This window comes from Ruditapes philippinarum, unplaced genomic scaffold (genome assembly GCF_026571515.1).
Source record: "Ruditapes philippinarum isolate M1 unplaced genomic scaffold, ASM2657151v2 ctg241_1_1_1_1, whole genome shotgun sequence".
Lineage (NCBI taxonomy): Eukaryota > Metazoa > Mollusca > Bivalvia > Venerida > Veneridae > Ruditapes > Ruditapes philippinarum.
This window is the reverse complement of record NW_026856878.1, coordinates 170760-187473: the sequence shown is the minus strand read 5'-3', so window position 1 is coordinate 187473 and position 16714 is coordinate 170760. Positions and strand designations below refer to the sequence as shown.

Here is a 16714-nt window from a genome sequence, read left to right as displayed (position 1 = left end):
CTGCCCAATTGTTAAATATAGATATTTTTTGGTCATGAGACCCACATTATACATTTACAGTATTAACATTATACTTATATTACAAATATTCTTATAGCATAAATATTCTTATATATTACAAACAATTAAACTTAAATGCTTTATATTCAAGTACCTGTACTTGTAAATCAATAAAATTTATAAACTTCAGCTGCAAGCATTCTTTTATCAAGTTTGTTCACCTTATTTTTAGAAATGGGCTCATTACTCTAGTTTATAGTCTTTGTCAGGGCTAAAATTTAGCTTCTTTTGGCACTTGGATATATTTACTAGTTTAAAAAATCTTTAAACATCTCAATTATGAAAACAAACAGGAGTTTGATTACATTTCCTTTAGAATTAGCCTCAATTTATGTAATTATGTAATATATTGACATATTTTTCATATTCATCAACATTAATGGTTTGAACAAGATACTGCTATACTGGTACATTAGTTTATACAGTTGATTGTGTAGGTAGCAGTAAGCTAATAGATACATTCTCAATTCCATTCCTGGAACCAATCAGTACAGAGTAATAAGTGCAATTTCCTTGCTCAAGGAAAAAACTTGCCACAACACAGCTTGCCATCCTAGTAATATACTTACAGAGACAAGTTAAAACACACCATTGTATCTCTCAGTCTATAATATATTTACATATACAAGTTTAAATACACCACAGAATCTCTTAATTAGTAACATACTTACATATACAAGTTTAAACATACCACTGTATCACTCACTCAGTAACATACTTATATATACAAGTTTAAACACACCACTGTATCACTCATTCAGTAATATACTTATATATACAAGTTTAAACACACCACTGTATCACTCATTCAGTACAATACTTATATATACAAGTTTAAACACACCACTGTATCACTCATTCAGTACAATACTTATATATACAAGTTTAAACACACCACAGTATCTCTCATTCAGTACTATACTTACATATACAAGTTTAAACATACCACTGTATCACTCACTCAGTAACATACTTATATATACAAGTTTAAACACACCACTGTATCACTCATTCAGTAATATACTTACATATAGAAGTTTAAACACACTACTGTATCTCTCAGTCATTAACATACTTACATATACAATTTTAAACACACATCACTGTATCACTCACTTTGTAAGATACTTACATATAGAAGTTTAAACACACCACTGTATCACTAACTTTGTAAGATACTTATATATAGAAGTTTAAACACACCATTGTATCACTCATTCATTAACATACTTACATATACCATCACTGTATCACTAACTTTGTAAGATACTTATATATAGAAGTTTAAACACACCATTGTATCACTCATTCAGTAACATACTTACATATACAAGTTTAAACACACCACTGTATCACTCATTCAGTAACATACTTACATATAAAAGTTTAAACACACATCACTGTATCACTCACTTTGAAAGATACTTACATATAGAAGTTTAAACACACCATTGTATCACTCATTCATTAACATACTTACATATACCATCACTGTATCACTCACTTTGTAAGATACTTATATATAGAAGTTTAAAGAAACCATTGTATCACTCATTCATTAACATACTTACATATACAAGTTTAAACACACCATACTGTATCTCAGTTTGTAATATACTTACATATACAAGTTTAAACACACCATTGTATCACTCATTCATTAACATACTTACATATACAAGTTTAAACACTCCATTGTATCACTCGTTCTGTAATATACTTACATACACAAGTTTAAACACACCACTGTATCTCAGTTTGTAAGATACTTACATATACAAGTTTAAACATACCACTGTATCACTCATAAAGTAACATACTTACATATACAAGTTTAAACACACCACTGTATCTCTCAGTTGATACACCAAACACATGTTTGATTTGACTTGTGAAGACATGACAAGCTGCTCCAGTTGTGAAGCCACTTATTAGTGGATCTGAGAGGTAGACTGTGATAAAACCCAGTCGGAAAACACCCATTATCAGCTGAAAGTGAAAAGTCCCATTATAATTGGATATTTAAGCATTGTAAAATGAATTAGTACTATTCTTCAGGACCAAGCAAATTGTTTAAATTCATATAGCATAATTCCTTATTTGGCCATGTCTTTTCATAAAATAAGTTTTTTTGGAATGTTTTGATGTGAATATCTGTCCAGGTAGCTTGTATCACATCTAGGATTCCTTCGCCAGTAAAGCTGAAAAGTCACTTAAATTATAACTTTTACAATGCTGATGTAATTTAAATACATCACCCCTAAATAACCTATTCTCAAAGAAGTAACAGTCACACTAGAGGGTCAAGGTGATTGTTTCCATATATCTTAATTTCTACAGAATAATTGAAAACATATTTCATTTTCAGCAAGTTCATTTGATTTTCCATCATTTCTTATATGATTTAACCCTTAACCTAATGGACTTTTTCAACTTCAAATTGTATTATTGGTATCAATATTGTATACCAATTCCTCAAATATGCCTAATATAATGCAGTAACTTAACATATTTCACAGGGAGCATTTGTGAAATATTATAAGTTTATAACAATATTTACTGATTAGAATTTGAAGAAGAAACAATTTAAAACCATAAACTAAATTTGTTCTCTAGCTGGTTTTCACCTGAATGACTCCGACCATAAATGTAACAGACATAGCAAACTGAAGCCGTAGATCAAGCTCCTCTGGTGACATCTCTGATGTGTCGTCTGCTGTTGATATTGACTTTCTTGTTGTTGTTTCAGACTGGTTGCCTGTAAAATTTCCAAAAGTCTCATTCAGCACGACTTGTGTCTGGTTCTCTGATGAAAGTACAACTGGTTTAGATGACAGGAAGTCTTCTCCCAGACTGTCCATCCCCTTGGAAACAGCAGATCCAATCATTAAGCATGCTACAGCAAAGGTACCTAAAACAATCAACAAAAATATTTTACAACATTTCTCAAAAAGTAATATTACTTTAAAAATATGTATTTTAGCTAGATCAAGATGAGATCTCTGAACTTATATGAGCTACATTCAAAACCATGTCCTGAATTTACAAAGGTACTGCAAAGATTCAAGAATGAAACATGCATGTGCCTTCATTAATGCTCAAACCTATGATCACCGGTTGAGAGATGAGAGGTATATATCTATACAACAGGGTCACATCTCCCTACAATTAGACACCTGTTGGCTAGTAATTGTTATACAGCATTAACGTACGTTAACGACAATTTTTTTTTTTATTTCAAAAGGAATAGTAAGAATGATTAAAATTTTTACATGTTTTAAGAATTTTCTTGTTCAGAAAAAAAACCACTGTGACAATATTTTATACTTTAATGTCATCTTTTCATGAGACTCATCACATGAAAATAAAGTTACTGAAATAACCAGTAATGACTATTACAGGAGTTCCCCCCCTTCCCATTTTAAATAAAAAAACTTCAAAATTTAATAAAAAATGCCCCAATGCCCCTCTTTCCCATGTTTTTTAAAAATCACTTTTTCTTTTAAAAATGCAATCAAAACCAGGACCCCAAATTTGCTTTCAAAATTTGAAAAAAAAAAACTCCAAAAAAATTGAAAATAAAATTTTTTGCAAAACCTATTCTTCAAGTATTCCTCAAGTGTTCATATATCTTCAATTATGGAAATCAAATTGCACATAATTTCTGTAAGCTTGCTTTATCAATGATATTTAATTCTTACAATAGATCTCTAGTTTACCCAAGCAGAAGTTAAGATAATAATGTTTCCCATTCAAATTGTTATTTATGTCAATTGGCTAAATAACAATTTGAAAGAAAAGAACTGTAGTTGGTAATTGATTTCTGAAATTTTTCCTTAATAAGAGCACAATGTTTTTACTTCAGAATTTGAAATAATTAATAGGTCTGTACTTTGAAAAAATTGTAACAGTAAAATAAGAGCTATTGAAGGACAGTGTGCTCTTTTTTAGTAAAACAAGGGCCTGGATAATGTAAAAATTTCTAAGTTCAAAAAAGGTTATAATTCTGTCCAAATTCACATTAAGTGTTAAAAACCTTGGACAGTGACCTCGTTATTACGCTCTCACTTTTTTAATAAGTGTGTGAAATTTCAACCCATTCCATGTAGTTTTGGAGATACCAACTTCCACGCAAAAACTTGCGTCAAAGTGCCCATGCCAACATCATTCTGCACGATTCTTCAAATAGTCATGTTTAAGATTTGTGATATAATCAAAGTACTCTTAAGATAGTGACTATTACTTCCAATTCACAAAGTCAAACATTTAAAGTATAAAATAAACATTATGCATGTATTTTTGATTCAGCATAACTTATCAAAGTATTTGTCTTTCAAAGCCGGGTACCAAAGAGCACTTCTAATACTAATGAATTAAATTGGATTAATATCTATTTAGTTTATATCACCTTGGACAAACCTATATTAAACAATATAGTAATTAAGTCAAGTATTTATGTAGACATTGCATCATAATATCAGTTCGGTCTCATTAAAATGCTAACTCTTTTCTTTTTCTGGAATTTTTAACGAGGTATTCCACATTATAAGGCATATTTCATGCTTTTTTAATCATGTCAAGTCCAGCTTTCTTTGATTGAGTGAATTCTTCACAGCATGGAGAAAATAATTATTTCTGTTAAAATCTATAAGTTGATTACATTGAACAAATACATACCATTATATTATCATAAACAAGAAGTATCTAGTGTCAGCCAAAGTAAAACTGGTTAATTTGCATATGTTTTTTTAAAGATTTCAATACATATAGCATGAACAGATGGCAAGAACTATCTTTAATATTTTCTTTTAGAATTATCCGCAAAATTCTATTTTAGAATAGCAAGAACTATAATAATTCTTTATGAGATTTTCAGATTTCAGTTTGTAACTTTAAGTGACCAGTGATAATTCTCCTTATAATTATTCAATTCTTTCCTGTAAATTTTACAGGAAGTAATAATGATTTAAGACAGCCGTCAGTTGCAAAGAATTAATGAATAAAATATATGAATGAAGACTATTATAAGTAAAGAGAGGTGATACCTACCCATAGAGACATGTTTGCTGGATCCAAATAAAAAGTAGAGAAGAACAGGGAAGAATGACATGTACAATCCATATACAGGTGGCAGAGTTGTCAACATACCATAAGCCATACCTGAAAACGTACATACATTGGTAAAATTATTATAATATTTCATCATAGGGTGATTCAACATTTAACTGTGATAACTTCTTATTATATAGGGCCCTTTTCAGCTATTTAGGAAAAAGGGCCCTGGCATAAATTGGGAAAAAATTATATTCAGCATATTGGGAAATTTAAGATATTTCATGAAGTTGAAAATCTACTTAAATTTTTACTTTTAAAGTAATAACTTTAAATGTAAAATCTTTTAAAAAACCCTGTTCGCTTTTTATAAAAAGTCAAACAGTTAATAATAAGAATTAAAACAGTTTGATTTTTTTTAGCTGCTGTTGACCTGAGTGCAAACCAAGATGGGCCGGCACATATATTTTTTGAGAATTTTACACCTTTGCCCATCATGAAGGTCTATACCAATCACTTGTATATTGTAAACCTTCAGATGATTTGAGCTCACTCCATTAATTTTTCCTAAATAGTCATTTTTATGTTTATCTTTTTCCGTAAATAGCTTTACAGCTTTGCACAAAACAAATTTCTCAACAACAACAAAAAAACCTATAAAAAAAGTAATTTGGTAAACTCATTATAACCATAAATTTTACCACACAGCAAAAACCATGACTTGAATATGTGTGAGGTGACCAGACAATATTAGTGTAAAATCATTCATTAGGTATTTTTATAGTGTGAAGGTGACATTACATATGTCACAACTAATATTTAACATGGATTACACCCATTAATGTCACACAAATTAATATCTATTTAATATGCAAGGTCATGAACATATAACCTCTATGACCTGTCAATGCTTAAGGTTAGAAAAAAGATAACATTTATTTTGAAATTAGTACTTACTATGACAGGCAACATACATTTACTTATAAGATATTACTATTCTATGTATTATATAAAATACTAATAAACATGTCAAGGTAACCTTACATTGAAATATTAGAAAATAAATATTTCCCTTTTTTTGTATTTCTTATACATTATAATTCTATATTATTTAAGACACAGTGATGCAGCTGTTGTTTTAATTGCAAATCATAATACAAAATATGACTGGTACCTTTGTGCGCAGTATAATGTAAAGCCTTTAACCTGTTGAATCTGTGTAATGGATTATTTAGAACAGTTTAATCAAAGTTTCAGGGATCTGGATATTGAAATACAAAACATGACCTGAACCACCATTCAGTATTGTGCCTGGTAGGACTGCTTAGTTGTGCAGGCTGCCCTGGCTGTATCCTCCGGTCACTTAAATTGATTGTTTGTTTGTTTTTATTTGTTTATTTGTTTGTTAATGTTTGTAAGACAAAGTAGTAAAGGTCATTATGGTAACTTTCCAGTTTTATGGTACTGGTTGGGAAAAACTTGAATTCACTTAAGGGATTTTTGACTTCAAAGTTTAGGAAAAAATTTGACCTTAGGGAGTTTCCTTCAAGGTAAGGAATGTTTCCCTTAGAAACTAAGGACCTTCATAAATATGGCCCCCAGGTGCCCATTTTTGTATTACAACAAGCACATCTAGGCATGACATTTAGAACAATAAAGACTTACAAAAGCTAGCTGGACACGTTTTGTTTCCTTACATCAAAGATTAAAATATCAACAGGATCTAAGCCGAGAGCAATAATTCTTAGAGCAAGTCATTTATTAAACTCATAACATTCATCAAATAAAATTCATCAACTTAAGTTGTATTACAATCTACAGTAAAGGAAATAGGCATATACAAAGTTTGTATCTTTAAAACATAATGTAAGAACACCAACTGAATTTTGACCTTTGAAGAAAAAATGCGTTCATACTTTTTTGCACTAAAAACGTTTGGGAAGTTATCAAAGAAATTTTCATTTTCACAACACAACAGTTGGAAATACTATAAAAGTAATAGTATGTAATACATTGCCTTTGATCCCTGATATCATAAACTATTATTTTGATATCATAAGCTATTATAAATCATTTACTAACACACAGGAACATTTAGTTTCAGCATGCCTGGTGAGAATGAAAACCCAAACTTCTGAGATAAAAATTGAATACATTATATAATGATCAGAGTAATTATAAGACACAAATAATTATTTCATTACATAGTGCAACATTCTTTAATAAAAGTAAGGCAGTTGTATAATCATATTAGATTCTAGATAAAGCCATCTTCAGTTTTTCAGATAAAAATTTATGGTTGGTTAAAAGAATGGATAACAATTATTCATAAGTACTGGTTCATAAAGTCTCAACTTTTCCTTCTAAACAAATCTCAACATTTTATATATAAAAGCAGTTGATCACAAATTTGTATGCCCTTTTAGTGTCTTTTTTTTCCAGGTATACTTTAAGACTCTATATTAATACTTCGTACGGGTCATTATTTATTGGAATCACTTGCTTATTCATTACTAAGCTACATGAATACTCAAACAAATTCAAACTTCAAATACTTTTTAGGTGTAATATATATTTGTTATTACCCTTCATATGCACCCTTTTCATTTTAAATTCTATAGCAGAAATAAATCATTATCTTGTAATGCTTATCTGGAATATTTTTATAAAATTTATCGACAATAGAAATACATTGGTTCTATAATCTAATGGTCTCTAAAAATTTGTAATAAAGAATGTCTCTATTATCTAACACTTGGTATATTGTAAAATAAAAGTAAGAATAGATTTCTAAAATGTTTTGGAACAAAATATTATTCTGCTATTATTAAGTAGGGTATTATCTGTTTTAGAACTATAATTTGGTGCTAATGCGCCATTGGCTTTTAAAAGGCACTACCATATTTATTTCATACAAGCATTTTGGAAGTATTTCTCTCTCTTTTTTTTATTAAAAACTTAATATTTTTTGCAGCAAATATATAGCTTTATACACTTTCAAGTCTTTGTTAAGATAAATAAGGCAAGAACATTTCAAATCATTTTTCTTCCAGCAAAATTTATATAATTTGATCTCTTTGACATTAAATCTTTAACAAACCCATTATTTCTTAGGAAACATTAATTTTAGCAAAATGAATTTAAATTGTGTTTTCAGTGCACTCGTGAGAATGTAAAATATCTCGTTAAAATAATTATGACATATTATACTGTTTACATAATAAATACATGTCAAAACAGACAGAAACAATTACCATGTCTGTCAAGTACAGCCAGACTAAAAAAATAATAATAAAGTTTACATAAATCTGGGACAAAAACTTAAAATGTAAAAAAAGGTTTGATTTTTGATGTCTGGTTTCAAGCTTTGAACATGAAGATAGTACTTCAATTCTATATAATTTATAAGTCACCCGACAAAAACATGGCGGACAGTAACACTTAAATAATTCAAATTCAAGGGCAGATTACACTGTAACATGATCAGCAACTCCCAATTTTTCTTGCTGAAAATGTTTCTCTTGTAATATGCTAAGAACCTGCTTAGTTTAAATAAATCTTATGAAACAGTTTGCAGTTTATATATATATATGTCTATATGAAAACTGTAGTTAATGTCCTGATATATCACCAGTGATGCTATCAATCAAAATGGCACCTACCTTCTGAATATAATAATAATATCATAAATATTATATATTCTAACGCACCTTGTGGGATATGCATAATTCCGACTGTCAGCCCCGAGACAATATCTCCGGTTATATCTTGTCTGATGTTGTAGTTCTTCATAATACTTATAAACGGGAACAACGAATAAATAAACCCCTTCAAACAAGTCCCTGAGCATCGACATTTTGACAGTTTCTTGTGTATAATCTGTTTTACAGTCGGCGAGGGCCGCGTCCCTGCCTCAAAATTTTCATCAAACTGTTTCTGTGAGAATAGATTACGCTCGACAAGAACCTTCGGATGACCATTAGCCTCTGGCTTCGTTAACAACTTGTTAATTTCATCTTCTGCTTGACCTGAAAAAAAAAGTCATATTTCATTTTACACATTTGTTGTAAAATTAATCAAGAACAAGATTTTACATCTACAGTTAACCTGGATGATAATGTTCTCTTTTTTCATCTCTCTGGACTGCATGGTCATCATAAACATGTTCCAATGTTACTACAGGCTTGTATACAAAACTGTTGTATCATTATCAAAAAGGAAAAAATACAAATTAACTAAAAAAATATATAGACAAAAATAAACATTTAATAAAACCATATAATCATCCGTTCAAACATGAACAGTCCATTATTTTTGAATTCCAATGTTACACATATCCATGGCCATCTTCTGATTTTTTGAGATATAACCAAAAATAAAGTAAATGTGCAAATTGAATTCTTGAAGCCTACATAATATGTAACCTTTGCAATTAGTAGTTAGCATTATGTGATTTAAATTTATAAACACAAATAGATATAAAATATCTTAATTAGTCAAAACCTTCATTCATCATTACAGCGCCTATAGTCATATGCCTGTTTGCACTTTTTATTATTTAATAATTATAAAGTTATAAAGATTTTTGACAGGTTATATAATATAATATGGCCCTACATAATAAAACGGTTGTTTGGAAATAAGTGACTTGGGTTAATTATATTGCAAACAACCACAAAATATTATATACAGCCAATTATAACATGTCAGATATATTCATAATGAATTTATAATACAGCAGGGATCTTTTTTTTTTTCTTTTTAAGTATAGGTTAGAGTGCATATTGGGTGTTCTTCGTAAATAAGAAAGCTAAAAAGGAGCGGAGCTTGCGAAGCGACTGTAGCTTTCTTATTTACGAAGAACATCCAATATGCGCTCTAACCGGCTTAGTGCTCCGCCCATTTTTTTCCGCCCAACACACTGCGTGACGTCACACGATAGCCTAAATGTGTATAACCATATTTGGAAGAGGTAGCGGTACACATTTTCGGGTCACGTGTTTTGCATAGCTTATTCCCGCATTCTGTCTTGGTAAATCAGACAATATCACGGTGCATATCCATATCGGTACCCTATTTGCGAAATATTCTCCAACGTTACCCTCTTTGAACATACACAGGTCATTCTCTGCTAAAACAAACCAGCGATGGAGTATGTAGAAAAAACAATGCAGTAAAAATCCATTGTAATAAGGAAAGGAGGTATGACACGTAGAAAAGATGTATACCACGGAACACTTAAGTGCTGATTTGTCATGTGCCCGATTTTCATGTACTGCAACTTCACAATAAGCTACAAAAAGTCGACATGTCTGGCCTCGCCCGTCACCTCGACATATTTTTCGGGTTGAAATGAATCTGTAGCTTGATTATATATGCATCATACATATTTATTATGTTCATATACATATCATCTTCGGACAAATGGCAGTATATTGTCAAAAATAAATGTAAAATTAATAAAAAAAAACACCCTACTTTCGGTTTTGCAGCGGCACGGGCTGTAATATTTACATAAAAGTAAGAAATATTACATACATACTTTGTTGGAATAATTGAACTTTTTATTTGGAAATTATAAAATGAAACTGGTTCCGTAAGTAATAAAACATTTTTACTGTTATTTTGCCTGTTTTCATTTCAATGAACCTCTTTTTTTTAATTCTATGCCGTAGTGACGATATACATGTGCGTGTACGGAAAAAACATGATGCATAAATATTGATTAGTAGGAGTAAACTTCAAGATCTCTGCACATGCGTATATTTCACTTTAGCGCTCTTCGAAACTTAGCTCCGCCCACTTGCGTTTTATAATATAAAACGTCCAGTTTATATAAAATCTGTTCTATTAAGATTTGAAACCTGAAAATTTGAAAAATCCTCGTCGGTGATTGGCTTAAAAAAATTGGCGAGCACTAAGAGATAAAAGTAACTATATAAACGTCATGATTATCCAATATGCCAACATAACCAGCATGCAGTATTATTAATTATCATTTATGCACATTATAACAGGGTATCAGTGAAGTTTTCTTCTACCAGTAAAGCTTAAAAGTCACAATATAACTTGTACAATAATAACCTCTTTTGAGTGCTCAATCGACTTAAAACTGAACTAAAGAACTAAAACTGAACTAGAACTGCCACTGTCATGGCTTGAATAGCCCCGCATACCACTTTGTCAGAATCAACAGTGGCCATTTAGAGCTCAAGGACAACCTCTCTGCCAAATCTGAGGTTACTAAGCCAGTGCATTGCTAAGTTATGTATTCTACATGCTTCAAATGTGAAAATGTCAAAATCAATACACTGCGAACAGGCATTCTTAAGCAGACAAGCTTATTATATTAAAATCCCTGTGACCTTGACTTTTGACATAGTCACATTAAAATCAAAAAAGGTCATCTACTAGTCATAAATAACCTCAATACTAAATATGAAGACTGTTGACCAAAGCATTCTTAAGCAATTGAGCGGACAAGCTTTTTTTAGTCAAGGCCCCTTTGACCCAGTGACCTCAAAATCAATAGGGATCATCTACTAACCATGATCAATCTAAATACCAAACATCAGACTGTGGGTCAAAGGAATCATAAGTTATTGGGCGGACAAGCTTATAGAAGTCAAGGCCCCTGTGACCTTGACCTTTGACCCAGTGACCTCAAAATACATAGGGATCATCTACTAACCATGACCAATCTAAATATCAAATATAAAGACTGTGGGTCAAAGTAATCTTAGGTTATTGGGCAGACAAGCTTTTTGAAGCCAAGGCCCCTGTGACCTTTAACTTTGACCCAGTGACCTCAAAATCAATACGGATCATCTTCTAACCATGATTAATCTAAATACCAAATATCAAGACTGTGGGTCAAAGGAATCTTAAGTTATTGGACGGACAAGCTTTTAGAAGTCAAGGTCCCTGTGACCTTGACCTTTGACCCAGTGACCTCAACATCAATAGGGATCATCTACTAACCATGAGCAATCTAAATACCAAACATATAGACTGTGGGTCAAAGGAATCTTAAGTTATTGGGCGGACAAGCTTTTTGAAGTCAAGGCCCCTGTGACCTTGACTTTTGACCCAGTGACCTCAAAATACATATGGATCATCTACTAACCATGATCAATCTAAATAACAAATATCAAAACTGTGAGTCAAAGGAATCTTAAGTTATTGTGCGGACAAGCTTTTAGAAGTCACGGCCCCTGTGACCTTGACCTTTGACCCAGTGACCTCAAAATCAATAGGGATCATCTACTAACCATGACCAATCTTAATACCAAATATCAAGACTGTGGGTCAAAGGAATCTTAAGTTATTGGGCGGACAAGCTTTTCGAAGTCAAGGCCCCTGTGACCTTGACCTTTGACCCAGTGACCTCAAAATACAAAGGGATCATCTACTAACCATGACCAATCTAAATACCAAATATGAAGACTGTAGGTCAAAGGAATCTTAAGTTATTGGGCGGACAAGGAAAAACTGATGGACGGCGGGATAGGGCGACGGCCGGCCGGACAAGCTGATTCCAGTATACCCTCCTTACAACTTCGTTGTGCGGGGGTATAACTAAAGAAAGCAATGATCAATTCACTATATCCAACATATTACCCCCTTTATATTCATGGTCCTCTATGATAACTCCCATTATGTTTAGTTATGCAAAACCTATATATTCAATAATACAGTATTTTCTATTTTCATAATCCATTCCAATTCCAAATCGAATTATGTTTGTTGAATTTTATAACCAAATATTCATAACACAAATACATATTTTCATTGCATGTCATCATCAATATGCAAGAACTTCATAATTAAAATCTATTTATAAATAACATATATTTATTTTCAAAAGTAACTACTGTTATAGACTCATTTCATAATTAAAAGTTGATTCATCATTTGCATAATTATCATGTATGTTAATTTTCAAGCATAATATTAAATTCCATATATTAACACAATAAAATCAATAACTAATTGATAGTATTATTCCAAACCTATACAAATTTCAGTAAACATATTTCTGATAATTTTATATTAATATTTAATGACCAACTAAATCCTTATCTTAGCATGAAACTATTCATGTTTCAGAAGTTGCGGAAAAACTTGGCGTCAAAAATTTAACAATCATTATTGGCAATTTTACTGGTCAATGAAATGAACTGTTCAGCCCAGCATTTCACACAAGCCTCGTGTGCCTCTGTAAACAGTGAAAGTCATTTCAATATATATTTACTTTTTTCTGTGCCAAATAGTTTATTCACCTTGCTTCTGTCATAGTTTAAATTTTCAAAAGGTCATAATTACTACTAAAGTGCTAAAAAAATTCACTAAATATTTTATCAAACAAAATATAAATAATTGTTTTGGCAGTTGAAAACAATCAACTTCATAATTTTGATGGGTTTTTAGTCAGTACTTCAAAACACTTATAACTTTGGACATATGTCAATTTTTCCAGCTTTATTTAATATACAGCAAAAATCATAACAGTAATGCTGGCCGGCTTCAAAGGTGTAACAGCAAACATTTCTTATATCTAAAATGTGCTACCATAGCATAGTTACGCTTTATTATGCAAAAGGGTCTAGAGAAAGTGCCTTTCTGTGACAATTTAGTTAACAACATTTTTATTTCTATTTATTTACATGGAGAAGTTGGCAAATAAAACAAAAACTTACTTCATATTGTAATCTGTATGCCCACAGGTAGACTAATTAACAAACCATTAAATGAATAATCAACAAATAAGTAAATAGATTTAGGTAAAAATGCCTGCTGATGTCAATTTAATACAGAACTTATATTCAGAGGTAGGACTTATACTCAAGTCTGAGAATACTTAATTAGCAAAACACTGCATGGTGTGAAATAACACAATTTACACCTTCAGATTAGAAAAAATGACCCATCCACATATTATGTGATACCAACTTTCAAAATTCAAGAAATAGAAGAACAAGAGCACCGCTAGGCAATTGGACAACCATCCTATGAAGTATAAATATTGTGGGCCAAACGGAAACCAAATTGCTTACGGATGGACAGACACCTGAGGGGGTATAACATAATATGTCCGAAATTCTTTCGGGCAGATAAAAATCAAATAATGAATGATTGCACGTCATCATAATATCAAATGGTTGCAAAGGCTGCTAAAAAAAGATTGCTTTTAAAGCAAAATGTTAAGATCACTCAACTAAAATTTATTGTTCCCAAGATAATGTTTTAATGCTAGTTATAGGAGTTAAAGACTTTTATAGATAAATAAAATCACAAATCCATTTACTAACTGGCAAACGATTTAAAAACTTCACATTTATTCTAAACTATCATTAAAAGAATAAATATGGAAACATACAGACATTTTATATAACTATTAGACAGAACACTTAAAATGTTAATTTGTTTGTGTGCATTCTGGGATAAAGGCAGCTTTTGTCTATATGCCTTTTCACTAGAAAGAAATTAACATGGCACATTACATTTATAATACTTATTTCACAAGTACAGAAGCCCTCAACTTTAACAGGTGTTTTCATGTAATAAATTAACTCAGCACTTCTATGAATGTAGTATTAAACTATCCATTATCAATTTAAAATTGCTTTGATATGAAAATATTACAGAATTTATGTCAAGGCAAAAAGTATCATTGATATAAAAGTTATTCCTTTAGCCTCAAGTGAAGCTGCATAGTATGCTGATCTGGCAATGCTCTAATAATGTGGTGTCATGGACAAGTCTTGCAGCTTGTAAAATGTCCAAACTCGAAGTTAAATCCCCCGACACTATAATGTTTTACTTTTTGTTCAAAGAAGGCTTCCTTTTACCCATGGGTGCTTGGTAAGACACACCCACTTTACAACTTGTTCATGTATCTTTGAAGATGTTTTCAATTAAAGTATAAATAGATGCCACAGAATAGAATAAAGTGATAAAAAAGTGATTCTTATATAAATACCCATAATACTGTCAACAGGGTGAGAAAAATGAGCAGCCTTGAAGAGCAACTTGAACCTGTTACCCACAAACAGTTTGTAACCACAGCCCTACACAGACAGCTTTAATACCATTGCTTACAGTCATTCTGTCCTGTAATAAGTGAACAGTTCTACACCATGACAATACTTCACATAAAACCTTTTAACTTGTATGTTAAATTATACTGACACCCGAGATACTATTATAAAGACCTCTTTATAAAAGAGTCCAAAGAGAGATAGTGGTAATGCCATCAGCAATTCCTGTACTCATGTGCAACAGCAAATCCTGTGCTCATGTGCAACTGCAAATCCTGAGCTCATGTGCATCAGCAGATCATGTGCTCATGTGCATCAGCAAATCCTGTGCTCTTGTACATCAGCAGATCATGTACTCATATGCAACAGCAGATCATATACTCATGTGCATCAGCAATTCCTGTGCTCTTGTGCATCAGCAGATCATGTGCTCATGTGCATCAGCAAATCCTGAGCATATGCATCAGCAAATCCTGAGCTCATGTGCATCAGCAGATCATGTGCTCATGTGCATCAGCAAATCCTGTGCTCATGTGCATCAGCAAATCCTGTGCTCATGTGCATCAGCAAATCCTGAGCTCATGTGCATCAGCAAATCCTGTGCTCATGTGCATCAGCAAATCCTATGCTCATGTGCATCAGCAAATCCTGTGCTCATGTGCATCAGCAGATCATGTATTCATGTGCATCAGCAAATCCTGTGCTCATGTGCGTCAGCAAATCCTGTGCTCATGTGCATCAGCAAATCCTGTGCTCATGTGCATTAGCAAATCCTGTATTCATGTGCATCAGCAAATCCTGTACTCATGTGCATCAGCAAATCCTGTACTCATGTGCACATGAAGAACAAGTTGTTTCTCAAAGTACTCGCTTCATGCACTTGGCTCAAAAAAACTAAAATTACGTGAGTTAATCTGGAAATGATAAGTTCACTATGTTAAGTTTTTAAAATTATTTTTTGTCCAATAGAAATGCAGTATTTCAAATAAATCGTAACACATTTACTTTAGTAAATCGGCAAACTGTTAATCAGTCTAGTAAATCGCAGCGCCTGACCAATTTAATTTTGTAAATAAGTGCTAATAATCTTTAACCTATACAAACATGTAATTCAAATATCAAAGCAGCTGTGAATCAGACTAATTTGACAGCTTAAGCATTACAAAATCTTACAATCATAACAAATTCCTTTACAAAAACAGTACAAACACATATTCAGTAATTCACCATAAGAAATGAAATGAAATTATACACAGTTAATTAAGTAAGGGTTAAAGCTTCTTGATCTAAATTGATTCTAATTATATATAACTGAAGTAAAAACTTTCAGGTTAATTTCCAATTATCTACATATAATCTCTAAATAAGCATCATGATAAAACTGCAACAATTAAAGCTATGTTAGTGTTTTTATTAGTCAGTGTTTTATAATGAACCCTGTTATCCTTCCAAAGGTTAATAGAAATGTTTACACCACTTAAAAGGTTCATTATGATTGTACATGCTAAAAAAAATTCATGTTAAAATATTAGAAAAGTAAATTGGTTAATTGGTTATATGAT

At 31.5% G+C, this 16714-nt stretch overlaps 1 protein-coding gene across 4 annotated transcripts in view; it reads right to left on the bottom strand.

The window, feature by feature from the left end:
• Positions 1-16714, bottom strand: part of LOC132747993 (prestin-like) — a 55532-nt gene that overhangs the window by 13986 nt on the left and 24832 nt on the right. For all 4 annotated transcript variants that reach the window (XM_060737531.1, XM_060737530.1, XM_060737532.1 and 1 more), the window contains 4 exons: positions 8823-9140; positions 5110-5220; positions 2688-2971; positions 1885-2049 (listed from right to left, as the gene is read on the bottom strand). In XM_060737531.1, coding sequence (XP_060593514.1) covers positions 1885-2049; positions 2688-2971; positions 5110-5220; positions 8823-9140 — 878 coding nt within the window. The remainder of the gene's footprint in view (positions 1-1884; positions 2050-2687; positions 2972-5109; positions 5221-8822; positions 9141-16714) is intronic.